Source organism: Salmo salar, chromosome 21 (assembly GCF_965601325.2).
Source record: "Salmo salar chromosome 21, fSalSal1, whole genome shotgun sequence".
Lineage (NCBI taxonomy): Eukaryota > Metazoa > Chordata > Actinopteri > Salmoniformes > Salmonidae > Salmo > Salmo salar.
In genome coordinates, this window is record NC_138311.1 from 32,135,497 (window position 1) to 32,161,123 (window position 25,627).

General features: G+C 43.2%; 2 protein-coding genes across 2 annotated transcripts; both read left to right on the top strand.

Annotated features, from left to right (window-relative positions):
- The first annotated feature begins 5,660 nt into the window (after nucleotides 1-5,660).
- Nucleotides 5,661-13,609, top strand: ccd93 (Coiled-coil domain-containing protein 93). The gene is given in 4 exon segments (NM_001140793.1): nucleotides 5,661-5,758; nucleotides 5,926-6,039; nucleotides 6,197-6,289; nucleotides 13,117-13,609. Coding segments are annotated over 4 exon segments (312 nt in total). The 5' UTR covers nucleotides 5,661-5,674; the 3' UTR covers nucleotides 13,138-13,609.
- Nucleotides 13,610-13,872: 263 nt separating this feature from the next.
- Nucleotides 13,873-24,097, top strand: LOC106582057 (uncharacterized). The gene is made up of 13 exons (XM_014164751.3): nucleotides 13,873-14,046; nucleotides 14,945-15,090; nucleotides 15,243-15,324; nucleotides 15,422-15,557; nucleotides 15,662-15,864; nucleotides 15,986-16,122; nucleotides 17,389-17,530; nucleotides 17,630-17,911; nucleotides 18,164-19,396; nucleotides 19,506-20,275; nucleotides 20,484-20,891; nucleotides 21,928-22,880; nucleotides 23,329-24,097. Exons 1-13 carry the CDS (start codon nucleotides 13,924-13,926, stop codon nucleotides 23,331-23,333), a joined length of 4,620 nt encoding a protein of 1,539 aa, XP_014020226.1. The 5' UTR covers nucleotides 13,873-13,923; the 3' UTR covers nucleotides 23,334-24,097.
- Nucleotides 24,098-25,627: the final 1,530 nt, after the last annotated feature.

Here is a 25,627-nt window from a genome sequence, read left to right on the forward strand (position 1 = left end):
GTTGTGGTTTCTTTGCAGCAATTCGACCATGAATGCCTGATTCACACAGTCTCCTCTGAACAGTTGATGTTGAGATGTGTCTGTTACTTGAACTCTATGAAGCCTTTATATTGGCTGCAATCTGAGGTGCAGTTAACTCTAATGAACTTATCCTCTGTAGTGGAGGAAACTCTGGGTTTTCCTTTCCTATGGCGATCCTCATGAGAGCCAGTTTCATCATAGCACTTGATGAAACTTTCAAAGTTCTCAACATTTTCCGAATTGACATGTCTTAAAGTAATGATGGACTGTCGTTTCTCTTTGCTTATTTGAGCTGTTCTTGCCACAATATGGACTTGGTCTTCTACCAAATAGGGCTATCTTCTGAATACTACCGCTACCTTATCACAACACAACTGATTGGCTCAAACGCATTAAGAAGGAAAGAAATTCCACATATTAACTTTTAACAAGGCACACTGGTTAATTGAAATGCATTCGAGGTGACTACCTCATGAAGCTGGTTGAGAGAATGCCAAGAGTGTGCAAAGCTGTCATCAAGGCAAAGGGTGGCTACTTTGAAGAATATCAAATGTAAAATCTAAATTTTTTGGTTGAAAACTTTTTGGGTGTTAAACAAATTTACAAAATAGTAAAAATAAAGAAAAACCCAAACACAACAAAAGTTCCAACCTCCGTGTGGGGGTGCTTTGCTGGTGACACTGTCTGTGATTTATTTCGAATTCAAGGCACACTTACCCAGCATGGCTACCACAGCATTCTGCAGCGTTACACCATCCCACTAAGTTTGCGCTTAGTGGGACTATCATTTGTTTTTCATCAAGACAACGCCCCAAAACACACCTCCAGGCTGTGTAAAGGCTATTTGACCAAGGAGGGCGATGGAGTGCTGCATCAGATGACCTGGGCCCCACAATCACCCGACCTCAACCCAATTGAGATGGTTTGGGATGAGTTGGACCGCAGAGTGAAGGAAAAGCAGCCAGCAAGTGCTCAGTATATGTGGGAACTCCTTCAAGACTGTTGGAAAAGCATTCTTCATGAAGCTGGTTGAGAGAATGCCAAGAGTGTGCAAAGCTGTCATCAAGGCAAAGGATGGCTACATTGAAGAATCTAAAATCTAAAATATATTTTGATTTGTTGAACACTTTTATGGTTACTATATGATTCCATATGTATTATTTAATAGTTTTGATGTCTTCACTATTATTCTACAACGTAGAAAATAGTCAAAATAAAGAAAAACCCTTGAATGAGTAGGTGGGTCCAAACCTTTGACTGGTACTGTCATTCAATTTATATATCATAGCAGTGTTGATTAAATAATGTATTTAATATAGTTCACATCTGACTTGTCATTAGGGACTATTTACATGGTTGGTCTATCCATTGCATAAAATCCATTGCATGAAATCCAGAGTTGTAGTATTAAACATAACAATAAATCATAGTAAACTGAGTGAGCGTGGATGGTCTGTGAAACTTTGAGAAGGCATCATGAGAGGTGTATAATCCTTTAAACCCCAGCATGAGCACTTGGCCATGAATACTGAATACCAAATTCAAGTGTAAATGTGAATGGGGATTGACTATGATCCACTCCACACTGTGACTGCCTCACCTCCATAGCATAAGCCTATTAGATCACATGCTGGAGCAAATCGAATGTGTTGAGTGAACAGTGATAAGAAACTTGAGAGGAGAAGTTGTGCAGCCATCTTGAATGAAAGATGACAGGGGAAAGAAGGGGATCATGTTACTGATTGAGTATGCAGTGAGGAGCAGGACAGGGATATTTGTCTGCTATACTTTGGGGGACACAACAGCCTTTTGACTTATTTGACACAGAGATAGTTGAAAGGATTTAAAAAAAAATCTCACATACAGTAGGAAAAGCTGTCACTAAACTACTTTCTAGCACACCAGTGTAAACACTTTCAACATCAACAGTATCTTTTCCACTGGATGGCTAGGACATAAAGTCACATAGAGGAGAAGAAGAAGAGCACGTGGTTAATTCATTTAGAACTGTTATCATCTTGGGTTTTCTGGATTCAATTGGGTGACTCTACAAGTCCCATCCACTTCAGCAGTACCAACAATCCCCAGGGAGAAGTCCTTAACCCTAATAATCAGAGTGATAGAGGGAGCCTGCTAGGTACAGGCAGGATGCAGAGGGGGTTTCAATTAGTTGTCAACGGCTATTTGGAGGCCCCGTGATGCTGAGAGAAAATGGCTGGGGACCCAATTCATCATCCTGACTGGCTTAATGTTAAGGACATTTTCATTACTAGTCCCGTGTGTCCCAGTCAGACACAACCATGGTATAAATGTGACTGATGGGGAAGGTGCAGGGTGGGGTCGGCTGTCGCCTCTCTTTAAAGTCACCCCCTATTGGCCCGTTACAGATCTCAGCTCAGACATAATAGGCCCCCTGACCTTTCTGTTGTCTCTAATTAACCCCTAACCCCCTCCCTGACTCGCCCACCAATCCCCAGACAGGGATAATAGATGCGTTTTGCAGTGCCACCGTAACTCTCAGGCTCTCAGAGGTGTTATTTAATACTGAAAACCACTGAGGGCAACAAAGTAAAATGGCTGAGTATATGTGTTTCACTGGGGCTGCCTGACCAATAAATACATGTAACATATTTTATGCCGTTGCGTGTGGGGGACGATGGTGGTTGTCTTCAATCATTTGAAACATAATATTACTAAAGTTGTTGTCTAAATGCCATAGAGAATTGAGAATATTATCAAACATAAACTAAATTAATGAAACGCCTTATTTGAAATTCCACCTATGCACATCTGTGCCAAGAAAAGTCTGTGTTTTTGAAAACATGTTTGCATGTTCCAGCATGTCCCCAGGTCCCCAGGGCTCACAGTGTGGATCAGGAATAACTCACAAGGGCTTGACATTCTGTGAGTCTCCATGAACATCTGTACTGTGTTGTGTTCAGAAGACAAGCCAGGAATGAATAGAGAAACGTGCAAGTACCTCCCTCAGAAGGTTTATTGACATTTACAGCAACAATGAAATACCAACCATCACATGTGTGGTATTGCCTAATGAACCAGAGTAATAATGGAATGTAGTTGCATTCCGTGAGGTTTTTAAGGAGTAAGGTATGCAGGCACACAGGGACACACAGTGCTTTCTATCATTCTAAATACATGAGAAAGAAACACAGGATGGGAAAGAATATATACTGAAACTTTAGAAACAGAGGGTAGTTATTTGTGGTTCCAAGTCTACTAATTCATCATTGTCGAGGAAAATTATTGCGTCTATAGGCAAAATGCTAATGTTATTTAGCTGGTAAAACAGAAACACCAACACCAGCATGTGTGTGGCATCTTGAATGATAATGACAAAGCATTCCGTATCCCTTGTGAGCAAGTCTGTGGAACGCTGATTACAGATTGGCCAGTGTGTCCTCACCCCTATGAGGACCAGGATTCTAATGCTAATCACTGTTGGCTCCCATTGAAATAGAATGTTTTCCATGTAGCTTTAAAGCACGGAAATAAAGTGGAATACACCAGTTACACTATTGTACAGAGCTCTGTGTGTTTTGTCATTTTTATCCCTACTGCATTTTGTATCCCACTTGCTCACTGCCAATTTTAACCAATTGCACCATCTACTGGCCTAACAATAGAACTAGCTTGTTTTTGTGATAAACCAGTCACTGGTCAGACCTTTCAAGTTGAATGTACATGCTCAGATTCTAACAGGAGGAAAGTTAAGAGAATATATGAGGAGTGCTATATGATGATGCTTATTCACGCCTATAGTATATTTACCAGTCATCATACAGGTATCATCAGTTCACTCTCAATTTGTAATGCCCTACATGGGATTCATCATCAATTACAAACTGTGAGACACTCCATAAATATCAGACAGCAGACACTTTATTTTCATTCAGGAGAAACATGTCGGAGCCGAGCCCAGTGATGCTCAGCCCAGTGATGCTCAGCTGAACATCTAATATAGGTTAATTGAAAGGAGGGAGATTCAGTGCATCTGTTCTCATTGGCTGACTGTGTGCAGCTCCTCTGTAGCACAAACTGTCTGTATTAATCAGCAGCCATCTCTTAAACAGCGGCCATGGCTATCAGTGAGGTTAGTCCATTGCTATTCAGGACCGAACAGATGATAAATCATTTGTACATAATTAGTGCTCAGCAAGGTTACAACTGACACAGATTTTCATCTTAATTAGGTGGGAAATTTGTTCCATTAATTTAATTTGGTGCGCATGAGCGGGTTAGTGCCTAACTAAGTTAATCTTACACCTGTCAGTGTGGGCGAAAAGAGGGCCTTGGATGACGGGTAAACGAAAATTCTTCTTCTATGAACTGGCTTGTTTCATATGTATGCTACCATTGTGAATGTCGACTGTTTTCAGTACTGTTTCACAGTAAGCCATAATATTCTAATCACCCTAAGAAAAACATGTAGCCTATTTTGTTATTCTGTTATAAGTAACTTGCAACATGGCTCCAACTTACAAGAAAAACCTTTGGCCCAAAACACTGTTTTGAGATGGCTGAAGTCTACACACCTCTTGTCAGGTGATGTACTGTTGTAAGCGTCTTATGTTTGAGTGAGAGACACTGCCTGTAATGGTCTCAGCCGGGTGGGCATGGGTAAGTCCAAGGACTAGGTTTCTTTTCATTATTGAGGAGGCAGGGGAGTAGAGTGTATGAAGCTGTAGTAATTACCTGACAGAAGCAGTTCAATACACAGACAGACAGAGAGAGAGAGAGAGAGAGAGAGAGAGAGAGAGAGAGAGAGAGAGAGAGAGAGAGAGAGAGAGAGAGAGAGAGAGAATGACTGATTTAGGAACTGTGGGTCTCTAATGGAATCCTCCACCTGGGCGCTTAACCTGACAACTGTTACCTGAACTGATGCATAGTGCATTATGGGATCCTCCACTTTAATAGAGTGTCCATCATGTGAAATACAGAGATGTCGGGTGCCAAAGGACTCACACCTATTTGAAGGTGTAACCCGCTCTGTAATGGTGTTCTTTTAGACAATGCTGCAGTACTATTTACAAATATGGTGAATCTATTCTTTGTAACAAAAAGCATACTTGAGACAGAGGGAAATGGGAATTCAAACACAGGTTTTTAAATGTGAGTGTTAAATTGTAATGTTCTCTTTCTCCCTCCCTCCCTCCCTCTCTCTCTCACACACACACACACACACACACACACACACACACACACACACACACACACACACACACACACACACACACACACACACACAAATCTCAAGTTGTATGATTTTGTTGTCTCCAAGAAGATTGACAACCCTGTTCAAGTGAAAGATACTGATGTTGAAAGGCTTCAGACCTAGAGCTTCATCTTGTGCACGAGAATACTTTACCATAGAATCTTTAGTGGCATTAGCTCTCTCCACTGGACAAAAGTGGTATTGCAACTTTTAGAATACTTGCATCGCTTCAAATGCACCATTTGTGTTACCTCAATCCTCACTTTATCAACTCTCTCATTACTCTATTGTGGCCGTGGTACCGTCGATATTTAGCTGAGTTTACCCTACTTGTTGTATAGAAATCGTAAACACAATTTCTCACGGAATGACCAAAGTCATATGCTTTCGTCATGTGACGACACACCACATCGGTCCAACATGGCGGCCACGTCTGTCTTCCAGAGAGTGAGAACAGGGTCGAAAATAGGAGCTCAATATGATCAAGAAGGAAATCTTATTCAGGTAACATACTTAAATGTTACGCTGTAGTCTTTCGTTTTTCCAAATATGGTGCGGTTTGTGTCATTATAACAATACAACATTGCAAGGTAAACATGGCTGGGTTTGCCAGTTAGCTAGCTCACCGTTTGCTATATAAACCAACTGATGTTAGCAACTTTGGCTTGCAGGTTGAAACACGGGAGGACGAGGAGCAGAGTGTCAAGCTAGCAGAAATCCTGGAACTTCTGCTTGCTGCTGGATACTTTAGAGCCCGAATCAAAGGACTGGGACCTTTTGATAAGGTGAGTACCAGCAACTTACGTAGGGGTGGCCAAGGCCAACCCTCCTCCTTGTTAGCTGCAGACTCCTTTCGATTCCCGGTATATCATCTCCTTGCTACCCTGTAGATGACACATCTATATTTCTTAGTCCACTTCCCTGAACCATATATTGTAATAGGTGGTTGGAGGGATGACATGGTGCATCACAACATGTAACTTCGACATTGACGTGGATCTACTGTTCCAGGAAAATTCAACTATTGGACAGAAAATGTAAGTAGTTCCCAGCATTACTGTGTTTTCTGTTAGTGATGTTTCTGGACCAGTGTAACTGATGTATATTGACCTTGTGTTTCTCATTGCAGAGCACTCACAGAGAAAATCGTGTCTGTTCTGCCCAAAATGAAGTGCCCTCACCGCCTGGAGCCCCATCAGATCCAAGGGCTGGATTTCATCCATATATTTCCAGTGATACAGGTGTGCTTTCCTAGACATTAGAGTACTGCACTTAGTTTGTGATCTCATGTCTGATTCATTGCCTGTGTTGTATGGTCTTCAGTGGCTGGTGAAGAGAGCCATAGAGACGAGGGAGGAGATGGGAGACTATGTGAGAGCCTACTCTGTCTCTCAGTTCCAGAAGACACACAGCTTTCCTGAGGTGAGCACTGTTATTGTAGGGTGGCTCCATAGCAGGGCTATTAAACTCCAGCGCTACTCATTACATTTCTAAGTGCAACGTTCTGAACGTTTCACTGAATAAACCCGTCTTATGCACCGTCTGTATTGTCCATCCATCCTAGGATGAAGACTTCCTGCAGAGAAAGGAGAAGGCTGTGAAAGCAGTCCTAGATGTATCGGTGAGTGACTCGCTGACACATCATTTCTGGGTCAAATTATCCGATGGCCCTTCACAATACAGGCCCCCCTTGTTATAGTATAAAAACATTAAAATCACATATACAACATTTGTTTTTCTCCTATGGTATTGACAGGAAGTGTATAAACCTCAGAGGAAGTACAAGAGACAGGTTGAAGCAGGAGAGCTGTTGGATGAAGAGTCCAGGGTTCACTCCACCTTGCTGGAGTATGGAAGGTAGGCTACCTCTCTACCTCACACTTTCTTTCTCGCGCTCTTTCTCCATATTCAGTTCTTCATATCCAACTTTCTCCACAGTTCATGTCATTTTCACATTGATTATCAGAACCAATGTGATCTCATCCCATTTGATAATTGTGTTCCTTCCATTTTCCTATCCTTTTCCTGCTTATCATCCATCCTTGTATTAGAATGTCAGATTACCTTCTGTAAGTATGTAAATGGATTTGTTCACTGCAGGGAGTGCTTTTCACATGAATGCTTGTTATGTGTGTTTGAATACAGAAGAGAGTACAAAACACTTAAAATAAGCATGTAGTCTCTGTGTGTGTGTGTGTGTGTGTGTGTGCGCATGCATGCATGTGTTAGTGTGTTCCTTATAATGTACCAGTATCTTAACAGTGATTTAATATAAGCAAATATTTCTCCTTGGTTTTAGACGATATGGATTCAGCAAGCAGACAAAACAGGACAAGGTGAGCTTCATTGAAATCGCATGAAGTTACAAAAATCTCTTTCATCCCTGACATGTGACGTTAATTGTAGAATTATATGAATTGAAAGCCTAACACTACAGCCTTCTACAGAAAGATACATAAAGGGACAGTAGGTTGATCATTTCGTCCATTATTACAGGGATGGAAACTGGTGGATTATAGGTGTTCTGTCAACTGTAGCTGTAGTAGAAAGTGAAACCTTCATAATGAAAGATGGTTTCCCCCTGTTCCTTACAGACAGAGGATCGGAAAGCCTCGTTGACCCCGGGCTCTCAGGCCACGCCCCAAGGGATGACAGAGGTGTCACAAGAGGAGGAGGACCTGCAGGCAGCAGAGGAAGTAAGGTCACGTCCCACGTGTATCGCTCTAAACCCAACCGTAGCCACATGTCCATTGTCTAATACTTCATGAATGCATCCCTCTGTATGATGATGTCCTGTCATATTTCCTCTCAGATGCGCATCAAAACACTGATGACCAGCATGGCTGCCATGGCGACTGAGGAGGTAGGCACGACTTTAGTTCTTCTCTTTGCCTGCACCTTTACTGTGTGGTTGATTTGTGTCAAGGTTTTTTATTTAATGTGCGACATCAATATATTGTGGTCATGTGTGGCTGTCAGTAGAGCATTGCGCTTGCAACGCCAAGGGTTGTGGGTTAAATTCCCATTCAGGCCACCCATAATCACGCATGACTAAGTCTCTTTGGATAAAATGTCTGCTTTATGCCATATATTATTGCATTGTGTTTGCCTGCAGGGGAGGCTAACAGCTAGCACCGTGGGCCAGATAGTTGGGCTACAGTCTGAGGAGATTAAACAGATAGCATCTGAGTACGCTGAGAAGGTAAGCGACTCTCACATCAGGGCTCACTTAAATGGTTAACCGCAATCAACAGGTTTCTGTCATATTTTAAAGGATAAGTCAATGCCACATTGTGTAGTTAATTTGTTCCCACACACGCATTTCCAGCAGTCAGAGCTGTCTGCAGAGGATCGTCCAGAGCGGTACGGGCCAGTCCAGCAACACCGAAGGATGGTGACCTCTCTAAACAAACAGATCCAACAGAAAACCAAGCAGTTGGAGGAGGTGAGGACTGGACTCTCTGAACTTTACTGTACTTTATTGTGAAATAGCCATGTAGTTCTCTAATGGAAGGATACAATGCTCATTCTTTTAGTGACAGAAGTAAATAAAAGTATGTATTTTGTGTATTTTCAGCTACAAGCCAAGCGCTTGGAGGTAAAATCAGGGTGTGAGCAGGCTAAGAGCAAACTGATGGAGGCCACAGAGCAGACAGAGAGACTGGAGAAAGAGCTGAGTGCCCTGGAAGAGGCTGAGGGACAGGCTGATACTGGGTGAGTACTGCACATGCAGACCAACCATAGGGCATTCATTCAGCGGTTGTTCGTATAGAAAAACCCTGAAATTATAAATGTGCTTTGGACATTTCTCATCCTCCCTGTGTGTACCGCAGTCTGTTGGAGAAGCTGAGGGCTCTGGTAGGCATGAATGAGAACCTAAAGCACCAGGAGCAGGAATTCCGGACACACTGTAGAGTGAGTCTGCACACTTTCCCTAATACATCATAATAGTCCATATGACTGGTTAGACATATTTCATAGATGTACAGTTGAAGTCGGAAGTTTACATCCACTTAGGTTGGAGTCATTAAAACTCGTTTTTCAACCACTCCACAAATTTCTTGTTAACAAACTATAGTTTTGGCAAGTCTGTGCCTTTTTTAAACAGCTTGGAAAATTCCAGAAAATTATGTCATGGCTTTAGAAGCTTCTGATAGGCTAATTGACATCATTTGAGTCAATTGGAGGTGACCTGTGGATGTATTTCAAGGCCTACCTTCAAACTCAGTGCATCTTTGCTTGACATCAAGGGAAAATCAAAAGAAATCAGCCTAAACCTCAGAAAAAAAAATGGTAGACCTCTGGTTCATCCTTGGGAGCAATTTACAAACGCCTGAAGGTACCACGTTCATCTGTACAAACAATAGTACGCAAGTATAAACACCATGGGACCACGCAGCCATCATACTGCTCAGGAAGGAGACGCGTTCTGTCTCCTAGAGATGAACGTACTTTGGTGCAAAAAGTGCAAATCAATCCCAGAACAACAGCAAAGGACCTTGTGAAGATGCTGGAGGAAACCGGTACAAAAGTATCGATATCCACAGTAAAACGAGTCCTATATCGACATAACCTGAAAGGCCGCTCAGCAAGGAAAAAACCACTGCTCCAAAACCGCCGTAAGAAAATCCAGACTACAGTTTGCAACTGCACATGGGGACAAATGTACTTTTGGAGAAATGTCCTCTGGTCTGTTGGAACAAAAATATAACTGTTTGGCCATAATGACCATCGTTATGTTTGGAGTGAAAGGGGGAGGCTTGCAAGCCGAAGAACACGCTAAAGAACCCCATCCCAACCGTGAAGCACGGTGTTGGCAGCATCATGGTGTGGGGGTGCTTTGCTGCAGGAGGGACTGGTGCACTTCACAAAATAGATGGCACCATGAGGAAGGAAAATTATGTGGATATATTGAAGCAACATCTCAAGACATCAGTCTGGAAGTTAAAGCTTGGTCGCAAATGGGTCTTCCAAATGGACAATGACCCCAAGCATACTTCCAAAGTTGTGGCAAAATGGTTTAAGGACAACCAAGCCAAGGTATTGGAGTGGCCATCACAAAGCCCTGACCTCAATCCTATAAAACATTTGTGGGCAGAACTGAAAAAGCGTGTGCGAGCAAGGAGGCCTACAAACCTGACTCAGTTACACCAGCTCTGTCAGGAGGAATGGCCCAAAATTCATCCAACTTGTTGTGGAAGGCTACCATAAACATTTTACCCAAGTTAAACAATTTAAAGGCAGTGCTACCAAATACTGAGTGTATGTAAACATCTGACCCACTGGGAATGTGATGAAAGAAATAAAAGCTGAAGTAAACCATTCTCTACTATTATTCTGACATTTTAAATTCTTAATATAAAGTGGTGATCCTAACTGACCTAAGACAGGGAATTTTTACTAGGATTAAATGTCAGGAATTGTGAAAAACTGAGTTTAAATGTATTTGGCTAAGGTGTATGTAAACTTCCGACTTCAACTGTTTTTGATATATTTCACTAATTTCCTGGTAAGAGCACCACAACTAATATGGAGTGCTATTTGATTCCAGGAGGAGATGGTTCGCCTGCAGCAGAACATTGAGAACCTGAAGATTGAGTCAGGAGATGATACGGAGGATGAGAAGGTAGCACACTGGCCCTGAGAGGAGCCCTCCCAAGACCAGCTAACTCTTCTTTGTCTATGTTTAACTCTCTCTCTGTCTCTGTGTCTCTCAGGAGAGGAGTCAGCTAATAGAAAAGCAGTACAACACAGACAGAGAGAAGCTACAGAAAATCAGACTACTGATGGTAAAATCTTCAACACACACTGCTGGAGCAGGATTAATTCATGCTTATTCAGTTTGAATTGAGTTAGGCATTTTGTTTGGATCATGCAAATAGTGGTTCTCTTACCACTTCCATTATTTGCTCATGACCTGAGGTCTACTCTGATAGGCTCGTAGGAACCGTGAGATCGCCGTCCTGCAGAGGAAGATAGACGAGGTGCCGAGCAGGGCAGAACTGACCCAGTATCAGAAAAGGTTCATTGAGCTCTATGGCCAAGGTGGGTGTCTTAGCCTCATCCTCTGTTTTTGGCATATTGTTTAACAAGTTCTTGCATCAAACGCAGTTATACACAGTGTACAAAACAGTAGGAACACCTTCCTAGTATTGAGTTGCACCTCTTTTGCCCTCGAAACAGCTTAAATTCGCCAGGGCATGGACTTTAGACATGGTGTCAAAACCAATCCACAGGGATGCTGGCCCATGTTGACTCTAATGCTTCCCACAGTAGCTTCAAGTTGGCTGGATGTCTTTTGGGTACACACAGGAAACTGTTGAGTGTGAAAACCCAGCAGCGTTGCAGTTTTTGACACAATCAAACCGGCGCGCCTGGCACCTACCATACCTTGCTCAAAGGCACTTAAATCTTTTGTCTTGCCCATTCATCCTCTCAATGGCACACATACACAATCCATGTCTCAATTGTCTCAAGGCTTATAAAATAATGATTTAATCTGCCTCCTCCCCTTCATCTGTAAGAGACCATAGCTTTCACCTGGATTAACCTGGTCAGTCTGTCATGTTTTATACACTGTGTATTTTTTTTGTGTTTTCAAGTTTATTTGTCATATGGACAGGATACACATAGTATACACAGTCCATAGCAGCAGTCATGATGTGTATGTACCATGAATGTTTATGTGTGGGTGCATGTATGCTAAGAGGCAGAGAATCAGTGCAGGTGGTCAGTCTAGTTCAAGGGTTCAGCAGTCTGATGGCTTGTGGATAGAAACTGTCTCTGAGCCTGTTGGTTCGAGACCCGATTCTGTCTGCCCTGCGGTAAGGGAGTGAACAGTCCGTAGCTGGGGTGTGTGGGTTCCTTAATGATGTTGCGGTGTTAATAATGTTTGCTTTTTCGGCCTTTAGTTTCAGCAACACATAAAGAGACCAAGCAGTTCTTCACCTTGTATAACACATTAGATGACAAGAAGGTTTACCTGGAGAAGGAGGTAAGAGAAAAGTTTGCCCTCTTTGCCCTCTATCTCAATCAATTTCATAGAGCCATTGCAGTTGAAATCAGCGGTTTACTCATCATAGTCGTCATCCTCTGTCTTGATCTGTTTCTTTAGGTGAACTTGCTGAATTCCATCCATGACAACTTCCAACAGTAAGTATTGTCACAATTAACCCTCTCTAAACCTATCCTGCATTTGGTATTATGGGTAATGGAGTCCAGCAGATTTACTTCCTGTCCAAGCTGTGGTTTTTCTGTCTTGCTCAGGGCGATGGCGTCTTCGGGGGCCAAGGAACAGTTCTTGAGACAGATGGAGCAGATAGTCGAGGGAATCAAACAAAGCCGCATCAAGGTAACCATCTATTATTATCTTTACTGTCTACTGCGTAATGACAGCTTTCACTGAACATGCCAGGTGCTCACCCCCTGGCCCTAGTGACACATAAATTAGACAGCGATGTGGAAGTGGAAAAAAATTAGGCAGAGCATATTGGTAATGTGATGTGTGTACAGATGGAGAAGAAGAAGCAGGAGAACAAGATGAGGAGAGACCAGCTGAACGATGAGTACCTCGAGCTGCTGGATAAACAGAGGCTCTACTTCAAAACTGTCAAGGACTTCAAAGAGGTGAGGCCTGAGAGAAAACAATGTTCTGGGTCTGTACAGTAAAACATAAAGGAACTAGTTAACTGTTTTATGAATGTATTTTATTGTAGTCTCCCAGAGCTGAATATTGTTTTCTGAACTGTTAAAGAAGAGAATCACTGAGGTTGTTTACTGATCCAATAGTCTTTCTTACAGGAGTGTCGGAAGAACGAAATGCTGCTATCCAAGCTGAGAACCAAGGGAGCTTCGTAACTCAAATAATCTCTTATTGTTTATAAAAACTAATCTCAAAACAAATCTCATCAGTCAATGACTTTGTTTTGCTGTCTGCATTATGTATTCTCCTCTATTGGAGGTCATCATTGTTTTGTCTTATTCTGCCTATTGTGTTTTGAGATTCCACGTTTATTTGCAGCTTTTGGTTAGGGATGTCACTCGTGGCAGGGCAGAGGGATTCTTGAGAGAGGGACATTAACTGCCCTGTGCACTGTGACATGAGGAATGTTCGCTCTACTTATGTGCCAATTACCTGTGCCCGGCCCCTGTGGCATTAGCCATTGCAGTAGACCTAATGTTGTAGATAGGTACTCTGTGAAATCCCAAGTGTGCAATTGGCACTAACGTGCAGGGCTATCTGTACAGTTGTATTCATTAGCTTTCTCAGATGTTGATTAGAGTGTAACAGTGCAGAATGAGGCATGGTTGACACTGTTACTAAACTACAGCATTTCAAATTAATAAATACTATGCAGAAATATGGTTCACTTTTATGCTGACAATTTTTTCAACCAAAATCAAATGTTTTACCGGTGTCTTATTCTCTGTCTATCCTTTCCAACAGTTTACTATCAAGTTGGCACTTAATAAAATAAACAACGCACAGTCAGTAAGATTTCCTGCTGTTCAATTCCTGATCAATTCAGAAGCTACATTTAAAATGCTTTATGATCTTAATACAACGGGATGTAGCTTTAATCCAATCAAAATCCAGGATATGAGTTGTTGTAGTAAATCAATGTACCCGCTAGTTGGCTCTTTGATAGGCGCAAGGTGAACAAGCCAGTATGGCGGAGGAGGAAAGTGATTTGGAAACAGACAGACTAGAATTGAAACTGGAGACTTTGTACATATACTCTAACGACAACTGTTCAGTACAAAGCAAAGAATATTGCTCTGAGTTTTGTAAGGTAAGCTAAATCAAGGCAATTTCTGGTTTTATCTGTGAGAGAGGCAAGGAGTAGTGTGCTTCCGCCAAGCTAACGTTAGCTAGCTAGTTAGCCAGTTGCTCATCAGTACAAGCAAGGTACAGTAGCCCAGCTAACTATTTAACGTCAGTAGCTAAAGTAGTTATCTAACTTAATTGCTAAAAGCTACATATACTAGCTAGCATTAATAACACATTCAGTAAACCCACACCGGCCTATAGTTACTATTTTATTTAGCTAACTTAACTAGCTAACTTTAGCTTGCTAACGTTCCTATTTCAATGTGAAGTTGCAAGCTACTATAGTTAACTATACTTACTAGCTAGCATGCACATGCACAACTGTTTGCCTATTAGTGTGAAGTAACGTTAGTCTACTGATTGTGTCTCCTAGATAACAAACTGGAATAAATTATAACTAAGGCTCTAATAGGTTTTTCCTCGCTAGCATGCCAAGCCAGTGTTGTTTACATTTAGCCAGTTGGCTAATGATAGGCTAGCTAGTGCAGCTGTCGCATTGCATATAATATCGTATACTTGTTTGAAAAGAGAGCTAACTAGTTAGCAAGTTGTGTTTAGCACTCAGGAGGACTGGTTGAAATCTGCAACTATCTAGCTAGCAACAAGCAATGAACCCCAATTCCAGCTAGCTACCATATAACGTTCCACGACACTTCACCGAAGCGTTCCTGTGACATATGGCTTCAAATTCAGATAGCTAGCCAGCAGCCACACAGGTCTGCGCAGATCTCTACAATACCGCACCTGGAAAAAGGTTGATCATATCAGTATTCAGGAACCATATCAAAAATAATCTGGACAGGAATTTGTATCTGAATCACACCCCCTGTATCTGTCTGACTGTCTCTCTCCCTGTCTAGCTGGTGGAGGAGCATACAGAGAGATGGCAGGTGCCGCTGCCCCAGCTGAAGGTGCTGCGGACAGCTCTTACCTGCTTCACCAGAGCCACTGCTGCCTACCCCGATGACTGTCAGCATGTCAGTTACGCTCTCAGCAGTCTGGCCTTGTAAGCACTTATTTATATGGTTCTTACACTTTCATGCAGACTCAAATTGTACTGTGTTGACTTGGATATCTATTTTCTACATTGTACAATCCTGCATGACTCGTCTCTAAAATCGAGCTGAACTGGCCGAATTACATATGTCACATTTTCAGGAGCTTCTTTGAGCTGATGCTGTTCTTTGGTAAAGATGAGTGCCAGGAGGCCCCCTTGAAGGACATATTAGCCTCTTTTCAGGTGAGGCCAACCGTGATGTAGCCTATTTGTTCATACAGAGTGAAACCGTGCTGATCCATGTGGTGTGTTAACATGAGTCCCGTCTCCTCCTCTGTAGGCCTGCCACCGCCGCCTGCTGAGACACAGGAACGTCTACCTGCTACAGGTGTGGCAGGTGATCAAAGATGGCGGCCCCTGGGAGAGACCCACTCTGCAGGCCATCCTGAAAGACACAGTCCTCACACAGACAGAAGGTACCTACCCTACTTTTTTTAGCTTGTGAGTTCTCTATGCATTTCTTATTCTCTCTCATCTCCTCACTCTCTGCTCTCACTTTCCCTCGCTCTCCCCGGTACAGTGGAGAAGTATCTGAGCTCGGAGAAGCCAGTGTTCTTTGAGCTGCGTGTGCGATACCTGCAGGCCTGTGAGCGCGTGCAGGAGGCCATGGCCCTGGCTAAGAGTTGTCTGGAGCACCCCGAGGTGGGGAGGCACCTGTTCTTCCACCAGGCCTACCTCACCTGCCTGTACAAGGCCTCGCTGCATGAACACTTGCTCAAGGAGGTACAGTCACTACCTAGAACTACCTTTCACTCTGTATCTTCAGACAGACTCTCTAATCAGAGTGGACTGAAAGACAATAAACATCATCAGAGAGGATTCATGGTTGTGTTTCCTCCATCAGGTGGCTGAGATAGATGGAAGAGACGCAGTAGAGATAATCTGTAACGCAGAGAGCCAGGAGAAAGAAGAGCTGCTGCTGTCTCTTTGTAAAGCCTTCCTCAGTCAACAGCTAAACAATGGAGACATGTACTACATCTGGTCAGTAACACTGTGATATATATATTACATGTACTACATCTGGTCAGTAACACTGTGATATATATACTACATGTACTACATCTGGTCAGTAACACTGTGATATATATATTACATGTACTACATCTGGTCAGTAACACTGTGATATATATACTACATGTACTACATCTGGTCAGTAACACTGTGATATGTAGTACATGTACTACATCTGGTCATTAACACTGTGATATATATACTACATGTACTGCATCTGGTCAGTAACACTGTGATATATATACTACATGTACTGCATCTGGTCAGTAACACTGATATACTACATGTACTACATCTGGTCAGTAACACTGATATATACTACATGTACTACATCTGGTCATTAACACTGTGATGTACTACATGTACTACATCTGGTCATTAACACTGATATATGTACTACATCTGGTCATTAACACTGATATATGTACTTCATGTACTACATCTGGTTAGTAACACTGTGATATATACTACATTTACTACATCTGGTCATTAACACTGATATATGTACATCATGTACTACATCTGGTTAGTAACACTGTGATATATACTACATGTACTAGATCTGGTCATTAACACTGATATATGTACTACATCTGGTCATTAACACTGTGAGATATATACTACATGTACTACATCTGGTCATTAACACTGTGAGATATGTACTACATGTACTACATCTGGTCATTAACACTGAGATATATACTACATGTACTACATCTGGTCATTAACACTGAGATATATACTACATGTACTACATCTGGTCATTAACACTGTGAGATATATACTACATGTACTACATCTGGTCATTAACACTGTGAGATATATACTACATGTACTACATCTGGTCATTAACACTGTGATATATATATATATATATATATATAATATATACACTCTACATCTGGTCATTAACACTGATATATGTACTACATCTGGTCATTAACACTGATATATGTACTACATCTGGTCATTAACACTGAGCTATGTACTACATGTAGTACATCTGGTCATTAACACTGTGAGCTATATACTACATGTACTACATCTGGTCATTACACTGATATATGTACTACATCTGGTCATTAACACTGTGATATATATACTACATGTACTACATCTGGTCAGTAACACTGTGATATATACTACACGTGCTAAATCTGGTCAGAGCTCACCACTTTAAACAGGGCTCCATGATAACACAGTACTGTAACATAATATAATGTTGCGTTGATACAGGGATCTGGTGTTCCTGTGGAGCAGACTGCACCTCAGGGCCCATCCCACTAAGCAGGGCTTCTTGTCTGAGTGTCACCAGCTGATGCTCTCCGCCATCAACGCCAGAGCCATTTTCCCCTTCATCAAAGTCATCACAGCAGAGGTGGGTGTATAGCCAACCATCAAGTTTACCTTGATTTAGAAACTTTGTTCTGTCATTTACACAATTCAATGTAACACATTGTTCTTATTTCTTTGCCAGATGGGTAGTGAGGGAGTGCCGCTGTGTGTGGAGCTGTGTACTGCAGCGTTGCAGACAGACCTCCAGTCTGACCCTGTGACACGCAGCCTGTTGTGTAAGACCATCGCCTTCCTGCTCCCCCGCGACCTGGAGGTGTGTCGCCTCTGTGCCCTGCTGGTGTTCTGTCTGGAGCGCAGTGTGGAGGCCTACAAGACCGTGTATTTGCTCTACACACACCCAGACGAGGAGCCACACCCCCTCCACACCCCTGTCAAAACCAACATACGCTTCTATATCTTACAGGTCAGAGGCACCGGGTAGCTCGGAAATATGATGCCAAAGACTTTTGCTCAATTGCTAAATACGGTATCTATAAAATACAATAGATTATTGAAACATATACTTTGTCATAAAAAATACTTTTCTCTCTTGTCTAAATGACATAACGATAGACTGTTGGCCTGTATTTTGACCTGGCTTTGAATCTCCTCATTGAGGATGCATCTATTAATAATATATTGTCTGTAACTGAAACTGTGCCTATCCCTGGTCCAGGTGCTGAAGGAAGGGCTGTTCTTCGACCCAGAGTTCTGGAACCTCCTGACCCTGAGAACCCACTGTCTGGAGCTTATGACTGACAAGGCCATGAGGGAGGCTCTCAACGAGGTGAAGGAGGAAGAGGAGTTGGAGCAGGTGGAGGAGGAGTGGATACCAAGTTACTGGATGGAGGAGGAGACATGCAGAATACACACAGACGCCTCCCACCTCCAACCACACACTAACACAGCACTGGAGAACTCTGAGACTGCAGGGCAGGAGCATGAGGAGGGAGAGTATGGGGATGGTCCTGAGTCACAGACAGAAGACTTCCTAGTGAGGAGGAAGAGAAGGTGTCGGTCTGATGTTGACTATGCTGACGACCCAGACATTAAGTACTCACTCAGACACAATCACAGTTCTGAAAGCTCCACCAAGCTACCGGCCAATCGGCAGAGGGAATACCTGGCCAGACACGTGAAGAACAAGATCCTGAAGAGACGCGGCAGGAAACCAAGATGGCTGCTCCTGGAGATGACCAGACAGACGGAGAATGTGTCCCCGGGGAGAACAAGGGCAAGAGGGAAGGGAAGGGAGGGAATGAGAGAGAGGGGTGAGGGTGAAAGAGAGAAATGGGAAAGAGGAGAGTGGGAGAGGGGAAAGGGGAAAAGAAAGCGAGGAGAAGGGGACGAGGGTAAGAAAGCGAGGAGGCAGGGAAGGGAAGGTAAGAGACCTTACCGCAGAACTATACTTGGCATGGAGCTATCCTTCCCTGAAAATGAAGTGCCTGTGGACCAGGAGGTGGTAGAGAAACGTGTAGAACCCAGTATTGGTGTTGCACTGCAGCACAATGACGCGGAGACCTATGTCAACATGGGACTGCCTAATGGCCTACATGGTGAGAGACCGTTTGAGTATGAACCAGAGACAGAAATGGAGCTTTCAGAAGTAGATCCTTCAGTGGTAGAGCCTTCAGACGTAAATCCTTTAGACTTAAAACCTTCAGTAGTAGAGCTTTCTGTTGTAGAGCCTTCTGTTGCTGAGCCTTCAGAAGTGAAGGTTTTCGAAGGTCCCAGTGAGCAGACCGACCCAGAGCTGGACGGCCCAGCCTTGGACATGGAGGAGTGTCCACTAACACTGTTCCACATCTATGCCAAATCCTCTAAAGGGACAGATGCTAAGGAATTACAACCTTTGACGGAAGGTAGTGATGTCACAGCGTTGGAGGCAGGACCGGACTCAAACACTCAGGTTAGTGTTATCTGAGGCAACGTTGTTTTGAGAAATGAATGATTGAAGCTTAGCTACTGCAGCTGTCCTATGAATATCACCTGTTAACAGCTTGTTTCTCCTACTCCAGGGTGACGACACAAAGCCAGGCAAGGCTCCAGTCCGCTCCAAACACCTGCGCTTCCACTGCAGCCACTGCCAGAAGCTCTTCAAGGGAGGCAACGTGGTGAGACACACCCTGGCCCACCTGAAGCTGAGGAAGACTAGGCTCAGCTGTGTCTTCTGTGGCAAACACTTCCAACGGTACAACCGTGCCAAGGAACACGTTCTAGAGCACGTAGAGGAACTGAGAACCAGCACGCTCAATAGTAAGATCAAACCTGCTGTCAATGGAGATGCAGAACCCTCGGAGAACGTTAATCACGCTTCGGAGAACGAGACTAAACCCACTGAGAATGTGACAGAGCCCCCTGCTCCGACGGATCAGCCTCCCAAACCCAAACGTGTTAAAGCCAAGCCAGTGGTCAGCAAGCAGAGTAGAATCATTCAGAACCTGAGAAACCTGATCAGAAAAACCCAGAAGTTGAAAGTGGACCCGGACAACCAGGTGTCAGTGGAAGTGAAGGATGAACAGGTGACTGTGAAGGATAAAGTGGTGATTGTGAAAGAGGTGGTGCCTGGGGAGGAGACTGAGGGAGGAGAGAAGAATGAGTGTGAAGGAGGAGAGCAGGAGGGGAAGCAGAAGCAGTACCACCTGTGTCCTGCGGAGGGCTGTGACAGCATCTTTATGAAGATAGGCCCATCGATGCTGAGACATGCAGTCAACTTCCACATGGAGGATGCAGCCGTCCTGGAGAAGACCTTCCAGTGGGGGAAGGGGAAGTGCCAGATCTGCCAGAGGTAAGAAGGGTCTTTCCCCACATATTATTTTCCAGGTCAGGTACGAAGGCACTCTGAACAACATGTAGGCCCCACCTAGACCAAAATTGTAAATTGGAACCAATAGAAACTCTCTAAGGTGGGCTTTCACTGATCTCGGTGGGGGTGGGGGGGTTCTTACCGTACAATGGTGTCATTTTATGTCTCCATCTTTTTTGTTGTGCCCCAGGCACCTGTTGGTGTTCGAGCACTACAGAGACCACATGAAGCTCCATGATGCTCCTCTGAAACAGGCGTGCCTCCACATGAGCTGTGGCCAGTGCTTCAAGACCTCCCAGGAGCTCAAAGACCACATGGACACCCACCAGCCACTCCAGGCCCCCTGTGGGTACTCCGGCTGTAGGGAGATCTTCTTTACCCTCCCCTCTCTCCACGGCCACGAGTGGAGACACTACACCCAGCCCCAGTCTAAAGATGAGCTGGAGCAGGTCGCTACCAAAGAGCTGAGCTCTGAGGGTGAGGCCTCCTGGAAACAGAGGGTGAAGAGCCATAATGTGACAGTGCACGGGTGGAGGGAAACGCCTATTCCCAAATCCAGGCGCTCTGATCCTCATCTGAAGTGCATTTACTGTAACAGGTAAAAGAGTGAGACTCTATACACTGCTGTCAAATTATTTTGATCACAGCAGCATTTCAACCACGAGGTCTTCATTATGCTAAGCCTGAGACACGATTTGCAGAAGCTAGTGAGAACACCCAATTGTTACTGCTCTCCAGTATTAGGCTTCATCTGTGTCTGGGGAACTAACCCATAGATGGTGTTTGTCAGACCATAGAGCTGTGTTTGTCAGACCATGAGACAACCCGAAAATAGGTCTTCTCACAAAATTGTCTGTAGCATCCGAACGGTTTGGCCTACAAACTATAACGACCCCTCTATGATGAGACTCTCACTAAGGTGTTCTCCGTTTTGCTTTACGACCCCCACAAGCGTCTTGGGACTCGTCTGAATTTGGTACAGCCATTCTGCCAACTTCTGTCTGTAGCGTCCGAACAGTTTGGGCTTCACACTAATACGAACCCTCTGTGTAAAGGTGAGACTTTCACGAACACGTACAGTACCAGTCAAAAGTTTGGACACACCTACTCATATCACGGTTTTCTTAATTTTTTTACTGTTTTCTACATTGTAGATTAATAGTGAAGACATCAAAGAGAACCCTTAAATGAGTAGGTGTGTCCAAACGTTTGACTGGTACTGTACATGTCTGTTTTGATCTAGGACACCCACAGGCCTCACAAGACTCGTCTGAAGGTCCCCCGGTACCAGTCAAATTTGTTTAGATGTATTTTTTTTGGGGGGGGGGACTGTTGTTCCATGTAGTGCATCTGTTATTCAATGTGTTTTTATGGGCTAATAGCAGTATAACCAAATAAACATTTGCATAAAATAATGAAAAAATACTTTTGTGGGGATACTTCAAGTGGTCTTAAAATTCTAAATCTGATAGCAAAATGATCCTTGGTTTGACCTTCTTTAAACAATTCGTAGCTAAGTAATATATAGCTAAGTAATACCCACCCCCCGCTCAGTTTAGACAGAGCTTAGAGTCTTATGGCTTAAGGCCTGGTGAAAATGTTGTTGCTTATGTCCATATCTTTTTTTGTTCCAGGTACCTGTGGAACTACCAGCACTTCCTAGACCACATGAAGATCCATGATGATCCTCTAAAACAGGTGTGTCTCCATCAGAACTGTGGCCGGCGCTTTTCCAGAACCCACCTGCTCTGGGAGCACATGGAGACCCACCGGCCTCTCCAGGCCCTCTGTGGGTACTCTGGCTGTAGGCTGATCTTCTCTCGCCTCCCCTCTCTCCATGACCACGAGTGGAGGCACTACACTCAGGGCCAGCCTGAAGATGAGCCGACAGAGGAGCATAGCGCTACCAAAGAGGGGCAGACTCTGGAATCAAACACCAACAGTAAAAACAATGACGGCCCTTTGGCGACTCCAGGCACTGGTGCTGTCACCAGACCTCCCAGTGACTGCACACACAAACTAATCAACGGCCATGATGGAGAGGACAAGAAAGACCAAGCCCCTGAGACAGATGTCCCTGCCACCACTATCACCTCCCCCACACAACCCCATCCCAGTCTCGTCCAAAACCTCACTGAGCCAATGACCATGAGGGATGTGAACAATATCGTCACTTTGGCTCAGGTGATGCCTTGTGGAGAGGAACCAGTTATTACGGAACACAAGACCTTCAAACCAGAGGATCCTTCCTACTTACCCCTGGCCAAAGCCCCCCTCATCCGCCCGCCCCCCTCTACATACCTGACCGAGGCAGCCCTCAGCATGCGCAAGCGCAGGAAACCCAACGAGGTCACTTCCTGCGGGGCTGGCAGGAAGAATAAGGCTACAGTAAAGAGGCGTGTGGTGGGGAAGAAGAATGCGTTGCAGAAGGAGGTGGCGGCTGAGAAGGAGGTAGAGGAGGAGGCCCCCCCTCAAAGACAACGCTGCTCCAAGTGTTTCTCCTCCTTCCCTAGCCCAGAGGAACTGAAGAGACACCTCTCCCAAAACACCTGCTCCTCCCTCTTCAACTTCGACTCTGACGATGACAGTAAGTAGCACACACAGGAGTCTTATTCACAGAATTTGTGGAGAAAAAAAAACATGTATATTTTGTTGGTATGTTAAAGCTTTATTCAGAAATTAAGGGAATTAGGTGGAGGGAAATTAAAGAAATTAGGTGGGGAGACAGGCAAGTGGAGAAAATGTGAAGGGTGGATGCAGGGATTGAACCCTGGTCTCCGATGTGAGCTTGCACATGTGTTGCATGTGCCAGGGAAGTGTTACCACTGCATCACGGTTTGCACAAGAAATCTAAATTCTTACAACAGAATATTGAAAGGGAGAGTTTTGAAACGCATCAACTTGGTCAACAAACATTTCCGCTTATTTGTAGCAGCTGCTTATATAAATAGCATTTGCATAGTGATGCGACACCTTTTGTTTGTAAAGCAACTATTTGTTTATGCAAATATTTATTTAAATATTTTCCTTTCCAGGTTAGTGGTAAAGAGGAATGGGAGTGAAATGTTCTTCATGATGATCAGAAAAATGTTTTGTTGGTGTTCGAGCACGACAGAGACCACACGACACTCCAGGATGCTCCTCTCAGAAAACAGGTGGAGACACTTGTCTATCTGTACTCTCTGAACTGGGCCTAACACAGGCACTGTTAGCACCCAGTCGGTTCTGAGAGCTGTAGGGCCAGTGTCATGGCACACTATAATACTGGCAGCCGGTCACTAAAAATACAACACACAACTCTGGAGTAAGTGTTATTACCACAATACACTGTACATAGGTCTAGACCGAACAGTATTGCATTTGTCATTGCCACGACTTTGTTTCAATAAGTCTTATTTGCTTTAAAATCATAGTATGAAGAATCACACTAGGTTACTAATAGTGTTTCAAAAGTACTTCTAATTATGTTCTGTTTGGCATACATTTTTGTTCAGTATTTTAACAGAATTTTTCTAATGACAAAAGAGATGGTTTCACAATGTATTAGAAATTGGTAATCTATGCATTTGATGACAAATATTTTGTAAAAGAGCATCAAAATGAATTTGAGAATAAAAATCACTGAAGAACCCATAATGTGATAAACGATGTGCACTTACCTGCATTGGTCGTTTATTTATATGAACGAATGTTGATATATTTATTAGGTTTGTACTTAATGTAAATATCCTTCTCAATTCAACTCTATTTTTCTTAAAGAAAAATGTATGACTTGTTTTCAATAAACAATTTACAGTATGAACCAAAGAAGTGGTTAACTGCTGGTTATTTACTAACAGGTTAATACTATCTGGGTCAATAAGGGAGAGAATAGCAACCAGTGAACTATAAGAAATTATTTATTTCAGATGACAAATTGCATCATTTCCATCTTATAATTATTGCTTTAGTTTTTGGTCATAGTTTGATCCAGGCAAAAGCCATGACAGTGTTGATCTCTACAGGTTTGCATCATATTGTCTTTTCTGACAAGTGCAAAGACAGATGAGTTGAGTTTAGGGAAGTAGAGTAGTGAGATTAGACTGAGTCCTTTTAGGGATTGCTCCAGAGGTCAAGCTCATTGCAGATAGATGAAACGCATTACTGCTCCTGGAGCTACTGTAATCAAGGTCTTGTTAAGAAGCTGGAACAGATATGGCAGGGCTAGGACAAAAGCTAGTAGTATGGAGTACTAGTAGCTGTACCACAACAGGCCCTGTGGTTAGGAGTAGTTGGAATAGAGCTAGCTATAGATGTGGCCAGGGTCTGATTCTCTTTCTCAGGGTTAGAAACAAATTGTCTAGAGAACAGGGTCCTATCATATCCTAACTACAGGCTTCATGATCAGAGCATACAGTAATACATGCATCAAACAAACTAACACATTCCAGTCATTGTAACATGCATTTCAGTGAGTGAATGAAACACTAAAAGTAGTAACGCCTAGTAATAATTATAAACAGTATCTAGGGTTGGCTTTGACCAGTTGAGTTATTCCTCTCACTAGACTAAAGACTGTTTCACTAGAGGTACAGCAAGTCTCTCACAGACAGAAACCCAACAAACAAAGCCAAACATAGGAGTGGGAGATGGAGCAAATGTTTACGCTGTATTAGCATTTGACATAAAAAATAGTACAGTACACTCTGCAGGTCTGTGAATGGTACAGACAGTACTTGTTACAGTGATATCATGTTTTCCAGATTTTGCTCACACAGGAAGCCCTCCTCCCATTGCATCATTGTGCAGCTGACCAGAGATAAAAACAAGTGCATTGTGTGAAGCAAGGGAGACATACCGCTGTTGTTGTACCGTGGGAGAGTTCTCGAAACAGATGGACTTGAAGAGACAGTGCTGCTACACTGTACAAAGCTCTTTCTAGAGAGCAATGTACTGACAGTGAACTGGTACCTGGCTATACAGAAAGCAGAAAATCTGGTGTGCATTAAACAATTTGGGATAAAAGTTTTCCTAAACAGATATTTTTTTTATAGATAAATAGTCAAGTTTTTTCTCTTGTTAGAAAAAGTACAATTGTGTCCAGTAAGTGTTCAAAGGTAATCCAATTTTTCTTATAGTAAATCTGACTTTGGTGAGGGCTAAACTTGGTGGGTGTCAAAATAGCTAGCCCGTGATGGCGAGCTATCTACTCAGAATATTGCAAAATGTGCTTTCACCGAAAAGCTATTTTAAAATCGGACATAGCGATTGCATAAAGGAGTTCTGTATCTTTAATTCTTAAAATAATTGTTATGTTTTTTGTGAACGTTTATCGTGAGTAATTTAGTAAATTCA